This window comes from Pleurodeles waltl, chromosome 4_1 (genome assembly GCF_031143425.1).
Source record: "Pleurodeles waltl isolate 20211129_DDA chromosome 4_1, aPleWal1.hap1.20221129, whole genome shotgun sequence".
Lineage (NCBI taxonomy): Eukaryota > Metazoa > Chordata > Amphibia > Caudata > Salamandridae > Pleurodeles > Pleurodeles waltl.
This window is the reverse complement of record NC_090442.1, coordinates 167,194,351-167,210,255: the sequence shown is the minus strand read 5'-3', so window position 1 is coordinate 167,210,255 and position 15,905 is coordinate 167,194,351. Positions and strand designations below refer to the sequence as shown.

At 46.4% G+C, this 15,905-nt stretch overlaps 1 protein-coding gene across 2 annotated transcripts in view; it reads left to right on the top strand.

The window, feature by feature from the left end:
* The window catches only part of SSBP1 (single stranded DNA binding protein 1), a 119,952-nt gene extending 104,273 nt beyond the window's left edge, over window positions 1-15,679 (top strand). For both annotated transcript variants that reach the window (XM_069227970.1, XM_069227971.1), the window contains one exon: window positions 15,381-15,679. In XM_069227970.1, the coding sequence (XP_069084071.1) occupies window positions 15,381-15,421 (41 nt within the window). In that variant the 3' untranslated portion in view covers window positions 15,422-15,679. The remainder of the gene's footprint in view (window positions 1-15,380) is intronic.
* Window positions 15,680-15,905: the final 226 nt, after the last annotated feature.

Genomic DNA, 15,905 nt, shown 5'->3' with positions numbered 1-15,905 from the left:
CCGCTGAGATAGTATGACCAAGATACTCTACTTGTTCAGTTAGGATCTTGCACTTATCCGCTTTAACAGTCATGCCATGAGATTGCAGAGTGTCGAAGACTTTGCCTAAAAGGACAATGTGCTCATCTGAGGTGACGCTGTCAACTAAAATATCATCCTGGAAAGCTACCACATTAGTCATCCCACTGAACAAAGAATCCATCTTTTTTTGGAAAACGGAGGCTGCGGACACCAGGCCGAAAGGGAGCCTGTAATATTTATACGCCCCAAAAGGAGTGACAAAAGTAATAAGTGACTGAGTGTGAGAAAGTAGCCTCTTTCTAGCCTTGTTACCCCCACTTTTGGCCTGTTTGTGAGTGTATGTCAGGGTGTTTTCACTGTCTCACTGGGATCCTGCTAGCCAGGGCCCAGTGCTCATAGTGAAAACCCTATGTTTTCAGTATGTTTGTTATGTGTCACTGGGACCCTGCTAGTCAGGACCCCAGTGCTCATAAGTTTGTGACCTATAGGTATGTGTTCCCTGTGTGATGCCTAACTGTCTCACTGAGGCTCTGCTAACCAGAAGCTCAGTGGTTATGCTCTCTCTTTACAAATTGTCACTAACAGGCTAGTGACCAATTTTACCAATTTACATTGGCATACTGGAACACCCTTATAATTCCCTAGTATATGGTACTGGGGTACCCAGGGTATTGGGGTTCCAGGAGATCCCTATGGGCTGCAGCATTTCTTTTGCCACCCATAGGGAGCTCTGACAATTCTTACACAGGCCTGCCACTGCAGCCTGAGTGAAATAACGTCCACGTTATTTCACAGCCATTTTACACTGCACTTAAGTAACTTATAAGTCACCTATATGTCTAACCTTTACTTGGTAAAGGTTGGGTGCTAAGTTACTTAGTGTGTGGGCACCCTGGCACTAGCCAAGGTGCCCCCACATTGTTCAGGGCCAATTCCCCGGACTTTGTGAGTGCGGGGACACCATTACACGCGTGCACTACATATAGGCCACTACCTATGTGTAGCTTCACAATGGTAACTCCGAATATGGCCATGTAACATGTCTAAGATCATGGAATTGCCCCCTCTATGCCATCCTGGAATTGTTGGTGCAATCCCATGATCCCACGGGTCTCTAGCACAGACCCTGGCACTGCCAAACTGCCTTTCCCGGGGTTTCACTGCAGCTGCTGCTGCTGCCAACCCCTCAGACAGGTTTCTGCCCTCCTGGGGTCCAGCCAGGCCTGGTCCAGAATGGCAGAACAAAGGACTTCCTCTGAGGGAGGGTGTTACACCCTCTCCCTTTGGAAAATGGTGTGAAGGCAGGGGAGGAGTAGCCTCCCCCAGCCTCTGGAAATGCTTTCATGGGCACACATGGTGCCCATTTCTGCATAAGCCAGTCTACACCGGTTCAGGGACCCCTCAGCCCTGCTCTGGCGCGAAACTGGACAAAGGAAAGGGGAGTGACCACTCCCCTGACCTGCACCTCCCCTGGGAGGTGCCCAGAGCTCCTCCAGTGTGCTCCAGACCTCTGCCATCTTGGAAACAGAGGTGCTGCTGGCACACTGGACTGCTCTGAGTGGCCAGTGCCAACAGATGACGTCAGAGACTCCTTCTGATAGGCTCCTTCAGGTGTTGCTAGCCTATCCTCTCTCCTAAGTAGCCAAACCCTCTTTTCTGGCTATTTAGGGTCTCTGTCTTTGGGGATTCCTTAGATAACGAATGCAAGAGCTCATCCGAGTTCCTCTGCATCTCTCTCTTCACCTTCTGCCAAGGAATCGACTGCTGACCGCGCTGGAAGCCTGCAAAACTGCACCAAAGTAGCAAAGACGACTACTGCAACTCTGTAACGGTGATCCTGCCGCCTTCTCAACTGTTTTCCTGGTGGTGCATGCTGTGGGGGTAGTCTGCCTCCTCTCTGCACTAGAAGCTCCGAAGAAATCTCCCGTGGGTCGACGGAATCGTCCCCCTGCAACCGCAGGCACCAAAGAACTGCATCACCGGTACCCTGGGTCTCCTCTCAGCACGACGAGCGAGGTCCCTTGAATCCAGCAACTCTGTCCAAGTGACTCCCACAGTCCAGTGACTCTTCAGTCCAAGTTTGGTGGAGGTAAGTCCTTGCCTCCCCACGCCAGACTGCATTGCTGGGAACTGCGACTTTTGCAGCTACTCCGGCCTCCGTGTACTTCCGGCAGAAATCCTTTGTGCACAGTCCAGCCTGGGTCCACGGCACTCTAACCTGCATTGCACGACCTCCTAAGTTGTCCTCCGGCGGCGTGGGACTCCTTTGTGCAACTTCGGGTGAGCACTGTTTCACTCCACTTCGTAGTGCCTGTTCCGGCACTTCTGCGGGTGCTGCCTGCTTCTGAGAGGGCTCCTTGTCTTGCTCGACGCCCCCTCTGTCCCCAGACGCAATTGGCGACATCCTGGTCCCTCCTGGGCCACAGCAGCATCCAAAAACCCTAAAGCATCCAAAAACCCTAACCGCACGATTTGCAGCTAGCAAGGCTTGTTGGCGGACTTTCTTCAGGAAAACACTTCTGCACGACTCTCCACGGCATGAGGGATCCGTCCTCCAAAGGGGAAGTTCCTAGCCCTTGTCGTTCCTGCAGAATCTTCAGCTTCTACTGTCCAGTAGCAGCTTCTTTGCACCCACAGCTGGCATTTCCTGGGCATCTGCCCATCTCCGACTTGCTTGTGACTTTTGGACTTGGTCCCCTTGTTCCACAGGTACCCTCGTTTGGAAATCCATTGTTGTTGCATTGCTGATTTGTGTCTTTCCTGCAGAATTCCCCTATCACGACTTCTATGTCCTTTGGGGAACTTTAGTGCACTTTGCACTCACTTTTCATGGTGTTTGGGTGGGCTATTTTTCTAACCCTAACTGTTTTCTTACAGTCCCAGCGACCCTCTACAAGGTCACATAGGTTTGGGGTCCATTCGTGGTTTGCATTCCACTTTTGGAGTATATGGTTTGTGTTGCCCCTATCCCTATGTGTCCCCATTGCATCCTATTGTAACTATACATTGTTTGCACTGTTTTCTAAGACTATTACTGCATATTTTGGTATTGTGTACATATATCTTGTGTATATTTGCTATCCTCATACTGAGGGTACTCACTGAGATACTTTTGGCATATTGTCATAAAAATAAAGTACCTTTATTTTTAGTATATCTGTGTATTGTGTTTTCTTATGATATTGTGCATATGACACTAGTGGTACTGTAGGAGCTTCACTCGTCTCCTAGTTCAGCCTAAGCTGCTCTGCTAAGCTACCATTATCTATCAGCCTATGCTGCTAGACACCCTATACACTAATAAGGGATAACTGGGCCTGGTGCAAGGTGCAAGTACCCCTAGATACTCACTACAAGCCAGTCCAGCCTCCTACACTGAGATTGTTCGCTTAAAGGTATCTGATGAAATGCTGAATGTAGGTCAATGGTAGAAAAATACTTTGAGTTCCCTATGCTAGCAATGAGCTTCTGTATGTGAGGGAGAGGATGACAATCTACTAATATATTTTTATTGAGTGACCTCAAATCAGCACATAATCTCAAGTCCCCTGATCTTTTCTTAGTGAGAACAATGGGTGAAACCCACTCAGAAGAATCTGTAGGAGTAATTATGCCTTCAAACATTAATTTGTCCAATAGCTCCTTCAACTTTTCCCTAATGCTTAAGGGTACTGGCCTGACTTTGTGAACTACAGGTAAACCATCTTTCTTCAACTTAATATTATGTTCAAACCCTTTTACGTTTCCAACCTTGTCCTGAAATACTTTCGGAAATTTGAGTTCAAGATCACAGAAAACTGACTCAGAAGACACCACCGACAAAACAGAAGTGGAACTCGTAGACAAGTTAGCTAACGTAATGGGTGTACAATGACCCGGGCGTAGTATAATACCAAGCTTAGCTAAATCCCTCCAACCAACAATATCTCTACCCTTGACAGCCACATAGATTTTGGTATTTACTAATCTTCCTAAAATAGATAAATTTGACTACAAATACCCCAATAAGTCTATATCCTGATCACCAAAAGCCTTTGGATTAATGTCAGGACTCTGCAACTTAGGTGGATCTGGCCATAACGCATAATAAGTCCTGTCAGCAATTATGGTCACAGGAGCACCAGAGTCTGCTATGATCATTAGTTGCTTCTCACCTATACACGCCTCACAAAGGGGTCCTTTGATCTTCCCCTCGTTAACACTCTGATCCTTGTGTATACCAACAGTTAACACAACATTAGAAAGTCTGTTCATGCATTCAGGAATATCATTCTCAGGTTCTGTAGTATATACATTACTGACACGTATTTTGGAAGTATTGGTACCTAAACTTGACTTAAATTTACCCATTCTGCATACTTTTTAGAAATGACCAACTTTTTTACATTTCAAACATTTTTTGTTCAGAGCAGGACAGTATGAGCAATTGCCCAAATGATTATAAGACCCACATCTAAAACAGACAGGCATGCTCGTATTCTGACTGAAATTTCTCTTAGTTTTCTGGGATTTGTCAAACACCGTGCAGACAGAATCTTCCTCTACTACCGAGCTAACTCCCATGTGATGATTAAGACTGGATAGAGCTTTGGAAGGTACAATGGATCTTTCAATGCTTTTCACAATGTCTATGGTCTCCACTAAGGTCGGGTTGCGTCACGCTGGAGGGCGTTCCTGTATTTTATTTTAAAAACAGTAGAAAACAAACTGATCTCTGATATGTAGATCAACATTGGCACCAAAATCACATTTGGCTGCGAGGACACGCAATGTAGCCTCATACTCCTCAACTGACTCATCAGCAGCCTGTTTGCACATGGCAAAGTTGAATCTCTCCAATAAAACACTGGACTCATCCACATACTGTTTCATCATCCTAGCTTTTCCCTCTTCATACTCATTCCATAACATACCATCGGAAAGGGGAGGAGGCACAGGTGGCAAATTGTCAAAGACGCGTTGCCCTGCTACCCCCAGGTGATTAAACAACAGGGCCATTTTCCTTGCAGGGGAAAATGCATGTGCATCAATGGCTACGAGATAGTTCTCAAATATCCTTAACCACTCGGACCACTTTAACTCTGGTTTCCCATTTTTTTGTAGAAAGGACGGAGGTTGGACAACATTTTGATAGGATGCCATGGCAAGAAAAATATGCTTAAACTAAAACACTAGCGTGCAAGATCCACATATGACAACAGTTGAGCCACTGGACAAAAGGCAACAAACTAAGAAATTTGTAAATGGCCCCAAAGTGGACTGTGGAAACAATTTCAGGTACAGAGATAATTAGAGCTATTGTTGTCTAAACAATAAATTCAGGACACAAGCGACAAAATTAAAGTAACATCTTGTCCTCAGCAAAGTAAAAATAAACTTCTTACGTGCCAGCAGTAGGTAAAAAGAAAAGTTAAACTTCCCCTTTAGCAAAGAGCACAAACGGCAATACAATATCAGAAAACAAGTAACCTTTCACAATATAAACAGCCTGGGTAGCCTCCAGGCGAAATGACACAATACGCGGAAATAAAGCGTTGTTGCTATAACAGCGTCGTCTTCTGAGTTTATGACTCAGAGTGTAGAGATAATGCGCTGTTGCCATGATGCTTTGTTCTGTTGCAGCCTAGTCGTTGGGGAACAATGATGTGCGACGGCACGTTCTCCTAAAATGTTTTAGTGCCGAGACGCGCTGGTGCCAAGACGCGCGCAGGTTTTTTTTTTTTTTTTTAAAAAGAAGATCGCGCGCAGCGATGACGTGCCCACACAGAAACCTGAGTTCACTGTATCCTGCAACTGCAACAGCTTCAAACAGCCAGAATCCGGTAGGTGTCCGCGTTCCGTCCACGATGGCTCACTGGATAAAAAACAACAAAATTTAATCCGGTAATAGTCTGCCCACGGTTCCAGAAATCCTCTGAGATGCGACCGCCTTTACGCTCGGCTCCACAAAAAATCTCCGGGATAGCACTTATAGGTCGGTGGGTCCCAGGCACGACGTTTTTTTTTTTTTTTTTTTTTTTGTACCCCACTCCTGGTACCAAAATGTGAAGTGGGAAAGAACACGCCCAAAACACTGAAAGTGTTTCTTTAGCAGAAGTAGGTTTATTCGTAGGAAAGGGACCCACGACAGCAGGAGCACGACCATCCGATCCGAGGGTCTGACGCCAACTAAAGCCTTCAGAACCTTGAACACGGATTGTCGGGCCATGCTGCCTAGATCGAGAACACAAAGTTAAAAGGAAACCATGCACGTGAGAGAGAACAGAAATTTTGAATATACATTAAATACAACGAGCCTTTTAAATACAATTGAAATGCATAACATATTACAACGGACTGTGCTGCTTCTTCCCAGCAATGCCACCATGCTTCTTGCCAGCAATGCCCCTTGCTGGGCCCTGGGAGACAACACGCTCTCTCCCAGTACTTAAACGGGTGATTGCCATCCATTACTCTCGCCCCACCCCCGGCTCTCTGGTGTGCCCCCACTCGACCTCCTAGACAGGCCCTTATCTGTGGGGGCCCCTGCTTGGTGGTTCGCTGCCTCCCAGACAACTGGACCTGAAATATAAATGCCACTACAAAAATCCCCCAGGGGGCCCCGTCGCTTGACTCTACATGTCTCACCCTGCGGAGCGACGGAAATTTGCTGATTGATCAGGACCCCGGCCCTGGCTGTTTGTCCCTGTTGCTACGGGTGCCTCCCCCCTTTCTCCATACTCGTACGCGGCCTTCACATGATACCTGCTTGCATACTCTGACTCTCCGCCTATGTCTGTTGGCACTGACCTCGGACTGTTGCATACCTGCCTTGCCTGTAAACGGTGCAGAATGGGACGTACAGATCCAGCCAGAACTGAGACTCCTGCTGAAATGGCTGAGCAAGTGATGGGCCCATCAGCTCGTTAGGGACAAACCACCACTGCAGCCCTCATGGGGGAAATACGCTCTGGATTCCAAGCCATGGACATGCGCTTCAACCCTCTTACGGGTAGACTGAACGGCATGGGGGAGCGTCTGGATAGGCATCAGGTCCTCTTAGACGGTGCTGAGGAACATCTCTCGACACTTGACAGTGCGGTCAAGATGGCTAAGCGAATAGAAAAACTGGAACGCCTCATCAAAACGGGTGCCATAAAAAATGAGGACTTGGAGGTAAGATCACACCGCAACAACCTGCAGATAGTTGGCATTGCGGAATCCACGGCCACCGGCAAGATTATACTAATTTGTGGAGCGTCTCCTGATGGAGTTATTCGGCTGTGAGCACTTTACCACTACCTTGGTGGTGGAGTGTGCTCATCGCTCATCACTCTCTGGGTCCACTGTCCCCTCCTGGGGCCCCCACCACGTCCTCTAATAGCCTGCTTATTATACTTTAGGGACTGTGATAATGCACTCTGGCTTGCTCAGGGGCAGGTCAGGTGCAATACCAAGGCTCCAACCTCTGCTTTTTTCTGGACTTTACCTTGAGTGTCCAGAAGGCACGCTGCAAGCATTCCGAAGTTAAAACCATGCTCTGCCGTTTGGGTCTAAAATATGGCATGTTATACCCAGCCAAATTACGCATCAACCTCAATGGCAAGGCACTGCTCTTTGACATCCCAGCAGATGCCCTTGCCTTTTGCAAGTAATATGCCAAAGATCCTTCATCCCATCGGTGCGGCACACTGGAGCCATCACCCCCAGACCTACATGTCATGAACAGTTCAGACCTGTACCCGCCTGACTGATTGGCTCTCGCCACCATAAACTTGTGTCCTTGATTACTGGGTGGGGGTTGGCGGCTGGGTGTCAAATTGTGCTTCATGACTCCCAATGGTTGTATATGTTTATTAGTACCTGCAGGCCTTTGCATATGCTTCCATACTTTCCTCTTTATTATTATTTTTTTTTCCTCACACACTCAAATGGGGGACCAGAGACTGCAGGGTCGCTCACCCCCTGTGGCGAGCACCGTTTAACTCCTTAATTAGTATTGTAGGTATTGTATTGTTAGTTTTGAATTATGGGCATTCACTGGGCATTTTTGGGTCTGGTGTGGATGGTGGGTATAAGGCGGGGAGTTTTTTTTCCTAAGTTTCATAAGTTTGTCTCCTTGAGTAGATAGAAGGACTTGCCACACTGGCAATCAGTTGTCTACTACTACATTCTAGTGCTCTATAGTCATGTCACATAATATAACCAACCCACTGGTTGGACATGGAACATCAGGGGCATTAATAACTCCTGTAAAGGAAAACAGGTACTGCAATACCTCATCCGCCATATGGTCAAAATAGCTTTCTTGCAAGAGACCCACCTTGCCCCTGGTGCGCCACAAACATTTGCCTCTTCCTGGGGCCCACACTGATACTTTTCTGCATACAGCACACGCACTCCTGGGGTCTGCATACTAATACACTGATCAGTCCCCTTCACTCATAGGGTCAGTTACACTGACACAGGTGGCAGGTACATAGTGTTCACAGGGCTGCTGGTCATAATGTTTTGTTAATCAGTGTATACGCCTCAAATGTAGATGGGCCACACTTTTTTCGGGAACTTCAATTGGTGGTGGAGTTGGCTGAAGTAGATCACATTATACTAGGAGACGACCTTAATATCTGCCTAAATCCTTTATTAGACTCCACCTCGCGGCACCCTATAGTAAGACATCTGTGGTGATCACTCCCTTCGGGATGCATGGCACTATTTCCATGCTATAGATCCGGGACATTTGTTCTACTCTGCACAGCATAATTCCTGGCTGTTGCTTAGGCTTAGACTTTTGGCTACTGTCATTGATGACCCTTCCCTGACTGAGAGACGTAAACCCCTCCCTCCCTCCCAAAGCACCCAGTCAGACCACGCTCCACACTGTGTTGTGTCCTTTTGAGAGAGGCACTTGTGCTGGGCTGGCTCTTCCCTTGCAATGCCCTTCATGACAATGTTTTCCATGAAGAGCTTTGCATATCCTCAGTTGAATTCTTTGAACTTAATGCTGGATCGGTGAAATTGCAGGCCAGTCTGTGGGAGGGATTCAAGTCCTATATCTGGGGCATGAGTCACTTGAAGCAGTGGTCCTACCCCCCCCCCCACCCTTCGAGAAGATGTGATCACACTCATTGCCAAACCTGGTAAAGACCGACTACACTGCCAATCCTACAGGCCAATCTCATTGTTAAATTTTGATAATAAAATTCTGGCCAAAATAATTGCATCCCGGCTTTCCCTCTTGCTAGAAACCATTATCTCACTTTTGCAGTCAGGGTTTGTTCTTCACCGTTCCACATCTTTAAATCTAAGTACCTTATTCTCTGTCCTGAATTCTCCTAAAATTCCGGCGGCGGTGGCACTCCTAGATGCGTAGACGGCTTTTGATTCCCTAAAGTGGCCTTTTTTTTGCTAGCTACACTTCAGAAGTTGGGCCTCCCCAGAGGGTTTATCTCCTATATTATGGGTATTTATTCTCAACAGGTGGCTCAAATTTTATAATAGCTAGGGGGAGAAGGCAGGGGTGTCCCTGTCCCTGATATTATTTATAATGGCCATGATCCCGCTAGTTCGGCATTTACAAGAAAAACACCTCCACCAAGGTACAGTTCACAACGGGACCTCTACTTCTCTCTTTATATTTTGATGTTTGTCTGACATCTTGCGGTTAATCTTAACCCCATCGTCCGAGAGATCTTCAGATTTGGCCGCTATTCCAGTCTTCAAATAAACTGGGAAAAATCTGAACAGTTCCTGTGACGGGTGCAACAACACCGGGGGAGTGCGAATACCGCTGAAAGTGGTGTGAAGACGCAGTCAGATGCTTGGGCATTCACGTACACTGCAACAAAGAACAGGTCATCTGGCTGAATGGCCTGGCAGTTGACCGACCGACAGCACAGATGAGGGATGGATTTGTCTGCCACTCTCCATAGTAGGCCATATAGCCATAATTAAAATGGTGGTCCTCCTGCAGTTTTTATATCTGTTCCTCAACATCCCAATCCCCTTAACTAATGTTCTCTTTACCACACTTCGGAGCCTATGCCTCAGGTTAGTTTGAGCAGGCAGTAGACGGCAAGTACGTTTGGATACCCTAGTGCTCCCCTTGGAGCGTGGCGAGTTTGGGGTACCTCATCTCTGACTTTATTACCTAGTTGCACGGTGTCAATATGTGCATCATTGGTACCACAGAGACGCACGCCTTACATATAATAAACCTGAACGCGACCAGGCGAGATATCCCCCTGGACCCCACAGATATTCAGACTCTCTCTACCACCTGTTGGGCCTGGTGGAAACTATTCAAGTGCCTGGGTGGAAATCTTCTATACTCCCCATTGGTACCTCTTGCAGATAATCAATGGCTACCTCCTACACTGGAACGTCTTGTTAAAAACCACTGAGGAAACACGCACTGCACGTTTGGAGACCTTTTTTTCCTGATGGCCATGTCTTCACCCACTCTAGCGATGTGCGCTTTACTTCAGCGACTCCATTGGATCATTTTGTAATGCAATGCATTTACAGTGTATTGCGCGCCCAGATGCCCTCTTATCCACTTGCTCCTGAGGAATTGACCCCACTAACTGCACTGATCGAAGACTCGAACGGTAGACATCTTATTTGTAAACTGTCATACCTTCCTGACCCTACTACCAGCCGATGATGGATGTATCCGTGGCCTATGGGAGACAGAATTGCAGCGTCCTTTAACAGACAAAAGTTGGAATTACTGCTGTCAACAAACCAAACAAACTGATACAGGATTGACCCCAGCAGGTCGTCTGCATATCCCAAATGTCCTCATTTCGCACATGGACATGTGCCCATATTGGGGAGTTCTGGGTGGCTGTTTTCATGCAGCTCTCTTCCATGGTGGCGCTCTCTCTCACCCCTGAACCCCTCCTCGCCCCGTTAGGTTATGTGTGCAATATTCCGAGGGGAGGCCGCAGATTCACCGCACTAGCTCACTCTACGCTGGGGAGGCGGGCGCTGCCCGACTGTGGCTGATTGGCTCAAGAGCCTCACTTCCTGTGATACTACTAGTGAGATCTAGGCCTCTCTATTGCCTCCTCCGTCTCGCCCGAAAGACATTTGGCAACCGTTTCGCCTACAAACACCTTGCGCAACAAGAAGCTGACCGAACAGACATTTGAAAAGTGCACCCTGGTATTAGACCACACGTACCCTCTCGCCCCTTGATATACTGTATACTCCAGAATAGAGCTTAAGTGCTTTTTTGTGAGTACCTGCTGTTTTGACGGTTTTTATTGACATGTCTCCCTCTATGCAATTGTGATGTTATTGTGTGAATAGTCCTTACACTGAAATGCTTTGGTTATTGTGGTCATTGCAACCTCCACCAGAGTGGGCTGTTGCACGTTTTCCTGACTCCTTATCCCTCCTCTTTGTTTTCTCTTAATGTTTTGATATGCACAATGGTAAATAAAAAGTAAAAAAAAAAAAATAGGTGTAGGTAGATAGAGACCACCTAGCCTCATTGCTTCTATAACGGGTTGTTGGTTAGTTGAGATACTTGATAGTAAAGCAGCCACCTCCACCTTGGATAAGGATTGGGTGGCCCAGACCCCCAGGGGGTTACTGCCCTACAGCCACAGGGACACTGGGTGGGAAAATGTTGGGCCTGCGACTGCACAAAGCTAGGAGCTCTGACACTTGAATTGCCCAGTGCCAGGCTGATAATGGAGAGGGGACTTCAGCTTAGTGATGGAGGAGACAAAATAGGGGTTCAGACCAGCCAGCTGAGATGAGCACTGTCATTTCCGGTTCAGAAGCTTCTTATCCACAGTGGCCTGGTGGATGTGTGGAGAGGTGTGCATGAGAATGTCACGGTTTTCCTTTTTCAGGAGCTCATAGTTTGTTGAGGAGCCGAGAGTACATTTATTGCACCACACACGCATGTGCAGAGGTTGAGGGATATTGAATACCTTGCAAAAGGCATCTCGGGCCTCTCTCTTCTGCTGCTGGCCATGGGAACGCGATTGGATAAGAAAGGCGAGGGGTAGGAGTTAGGTGCATGATGAGGAAACGGCAGAATACCTGCACGAAGTCGCGGGAAACTGCATTAACAATAACGAAAAACTGACTACAGCACAGTCATGGCGCTCGTATGATGACCGCACAACCTGCCCTCATCAGAAGTGCCTCGGTTATAATGTTTATTGGGCGGGAGCAGAACTACAAACCTCCCCATCACCGGAAGTAATGTTCATCAGTTGCAAGGAACTCCAAAAACAGTCCTCATCTGCCACAACAGACGTGAAATATATGTGGTAGCACTCCGCGCAGTTAAGTTTTCCAGGCAACCCGAGTAAAGTTTAGAAGTAAGGACATATTCGGTTAGGTAACTACATATTACTCAATATAATAATATAAAACAAGAATGAGTGACTGTTTTTTAACGGGATGCGAGGGTCTCGGCAGAGCCCTAAAATTGTGTGTGTGTGTCGGGGGTTGGGGGGGGTATTTTCCCGAAGGGCGCGAGAGTTTGGAAAAACTCATGAAACTTAAATGTATCCTCTCCGCTGTATGGGACAGGGAGGGCACGTGCCCACACACGAACGAATATTGGGCATGAGCATCTGTTTTTTGGCCCAGTATTCATGTTAGCATCAGAATAATCTCCGCAGAAGGTTTCCAGAAGGGCCCGGTGTGTCCCGAGGGGCTCCAGTGGCGAGGCAGAGTGTGAAATAACCCCCAGTCCGTATGACGTGAGAATAACGACGCCTTTGTGGGAGATTAACAAACACTGGCTTCATTTCCACTCGGCGACCTTTGTGGACAAGGAGCGATTTCACGTCCTGGGCAAGACTTTCCTCCAGCCTTGGCAAAGCAGGGTGTGCCATGCGGCCGCCCGCTCCATAAATCCGTCTTTTTCACTCTTGTTAGCAGCCACTAAGTGCGATCACCTAGCTCACTTGTTCATGGTTCTCCTCAGAAGTGGAGGCCGTGATGAAGGCCAGCGGTTAAAGTACGGTATTGGATGCCTAGAAAACACCTATAAAAAGAGTGGTTTGTTCCTAGGAAAACAGAGCCCATTCACGTAATCTCTATGCATGCTTACTCAGCGATTTAGAGATGTTTTTTTAGGGGCGAGCGCAAATCGCCCCGTCCCCTAATGTAATCTCTCTTGGGCTCCTAACCACGCCCATGTCACGTTTATCCCTTACATTGGTTCATGGGCTTGCTTTTTTTTTTTTCATTTAATGTGGCAAGAAAAGTCTGGTTACGAGTTTACAACGCTAATAGCTCGAATTTGACGAAATACGAGACCCTTTGCATTGCAAATGCTTGTTTTAGTTCAGCATCTCTCTCAGGCTAGCAGTCACCGACAATGCTAAATTGCAAAATGGCAAAACATTTGAGAACTTAAGTTTAAAAAATGTCCCAGATCTTGAGTTAGAATTGTACTGTGGCGTGGCCTTTGTTATACGGAGTGTGGGTATTGCATAGGACTATCGCCCAAAACAAAGCAAGTCTTGCCAAAGCCAATATTTTTGCCTTTTTTTTTTATCATTAACGCCCCCCCCCGTTTCCCTCACACAGGGAACAGCTACAGTGTATCGAGCAGAGATTTAAGGTTCTTTTCAACGCAGATGATGTACAGCCAGACAGCAGCAGTGCAAGTTTCTCATACAAGCCGCGTTCACCAGGCCTGTTCCAAGAATTAGAAGTGCACACTTACTAGCTCAACTGACGTGTAGCATGGGCGGCAACATTTAAAGCTTTCTTGCAAGAGCAATTGCATCTCAAACATCAGAAGTTCAGTCTACACTCAATTCACAAAACGAGTATAGGAAAGACTACAGCAGTGCAAGCTTCCCTCACAGACGCCTGCACAGCAAGCTTCCTTCAAAGAAGGCCCAGACTCACTAAGAGGAACAGCAGCGAGGTACACTGTACATCCTGCAAGTGTAAGGGAAAAAGTGATACAACACATACCGCAGACGTACACGTTTCTTTCATACAGCGAGGAGGTACAGCAGTCTATCCTCGTGCAGAAGAGGTACAGAGCGGCAGCAGCATTGAGGCACGCTTCCCTCCTCATAGTGGAGAAAACTTGGTCGGTGTGGAGATAAAATTTGGAACCATAGATTGACATCGTTGCAGTACTGTCTATGTAATCCTATCGTATCTGAACACGTATTGGGTTAAAATGAAATATCAGTCATAGGAACAAAAGGAAATTATAAATTCCCAACATATAATGCAGAGAAAATTGGAAATAGTAATGTCTTAAATCTTTCCAGTTTTCTGGAATGTGTGCCGTAGGTCTGTTGGATGGAGATGGGAGACATTTGAAAGGTGGCTAGCCTCATGGTGATCATTCTGAACCCTATTTATTTATAGCTTTGTGTATAGTGCAAGAACATGTCACTTTACAGCCTCTTCCGAGTGCTGGCTGGTGTTAACTATATTGGACAAATCGCTGTCAAGGAATTCCAGGCAACTAGGAGACTCCTTGCTGGGTACAGTCTGAGATGTCCTATCTTGGAAGGGCCGTGTTGGCTAGAGATATCGTATCCATAAGATTGGTAGGTGGTCCTGTCCAAGCAGGAAAGTTCAGAAGGTACTTTTAAAGAGGAAGAAAAATATTTCAGCTCTTTGCCTGTCTCACTTACTTTGTTCCAAATCTGATTTGAAGCCAAGAGGGGCTACCAGTTAAATTATGACCTGCAAAGCAACACAAGGTCTGCTTTGGACGTATCATTCAGCCATTGTCTTATAGTAATCATCATCCATGTCCAGGTGAGGGAGGTCCCAATAGATAACTGTGCAGAAAGCCCAGGCTACAAGCATGTTTTTTGTAGGATATGCCATCAGTTCATATCTTGATGCTCAGTTTTGTTCTCACTTCTGTTTCTGTCTGGCCTCCCATTTTTTTGATGGTGGTTCAAAGAAATGAGCAGTTGAGCCTTGATTTTTCAATTGTAAAAGATTATCAAAAGATATATATATATATATATATATATATATATATATATATATATATATATACACACACGCACACATACATATACACACACATGATTGGGGGAATTTAATAGGGATGAAGCACCTCAATAAGAATTGAAATGGTTGATGAGGCTTTGAAAGAACGCGTTGTACAAACAGTCACATTTTCAACTTCAATACTCTTGAAAACCCACACTTGTTCAACACAAGTGTGCACCTTCTGAAAATCCAGTTGCCATGTTCCCCAGAGCTCGGTGTCAAATCTCTCCTGACAGTGGAAGCCCACCTTTCAGACCACAGCAGTTCTAAAACACCAGTAGAATGAGAGGCATGCATTGTACAAACAACAATAACAAATTTGTACTGGAACGTAACAAAAGGTCTACGTTTCTATTTTGTTGCAGATAACATCATCTTCCTGACTGATGTGCGGGAGAAGGTGTGATTCCAGTCTTGTGTTGGGAGATATTGGGTGACGAGCCAAAGACGGTGTGATGGCAGTCCGAGCCTGTGAGAGAAAACATTGATCTGTGATGGAGAATCTCCAGGGCAGTCCAGAAAAGTGTCTGGGGCTCAGTGTTTGTGGAGGCTCCTCAGTCTTGGTGGCAAAGGATTTGTTTTCTTTTTAGTTTCCTTGTACAGAGATAGTTCTAAAACCTCTAATTGTTTTGGTCAAAAAATTAAAACATAGTTTTATATGAAAGCCAGATTGTAAGAATTGAAATTATATTTTGAGTATATCCTTGAACAATTTTTTAAATGTATGTACCTTGCTTCTCAAACCTTTCCAGCAATTGAAAGTATTAGAGAAGGGACCGTGGAGACTGCTCGTCTTAGAAGTATGAGTTAAGCAGAGACAAACCCCCCAATACCAGGAGTTCGAGTAACTCGGATAGTAAGTACAGCACTCTGTGAGAGAAAGGTGGGGG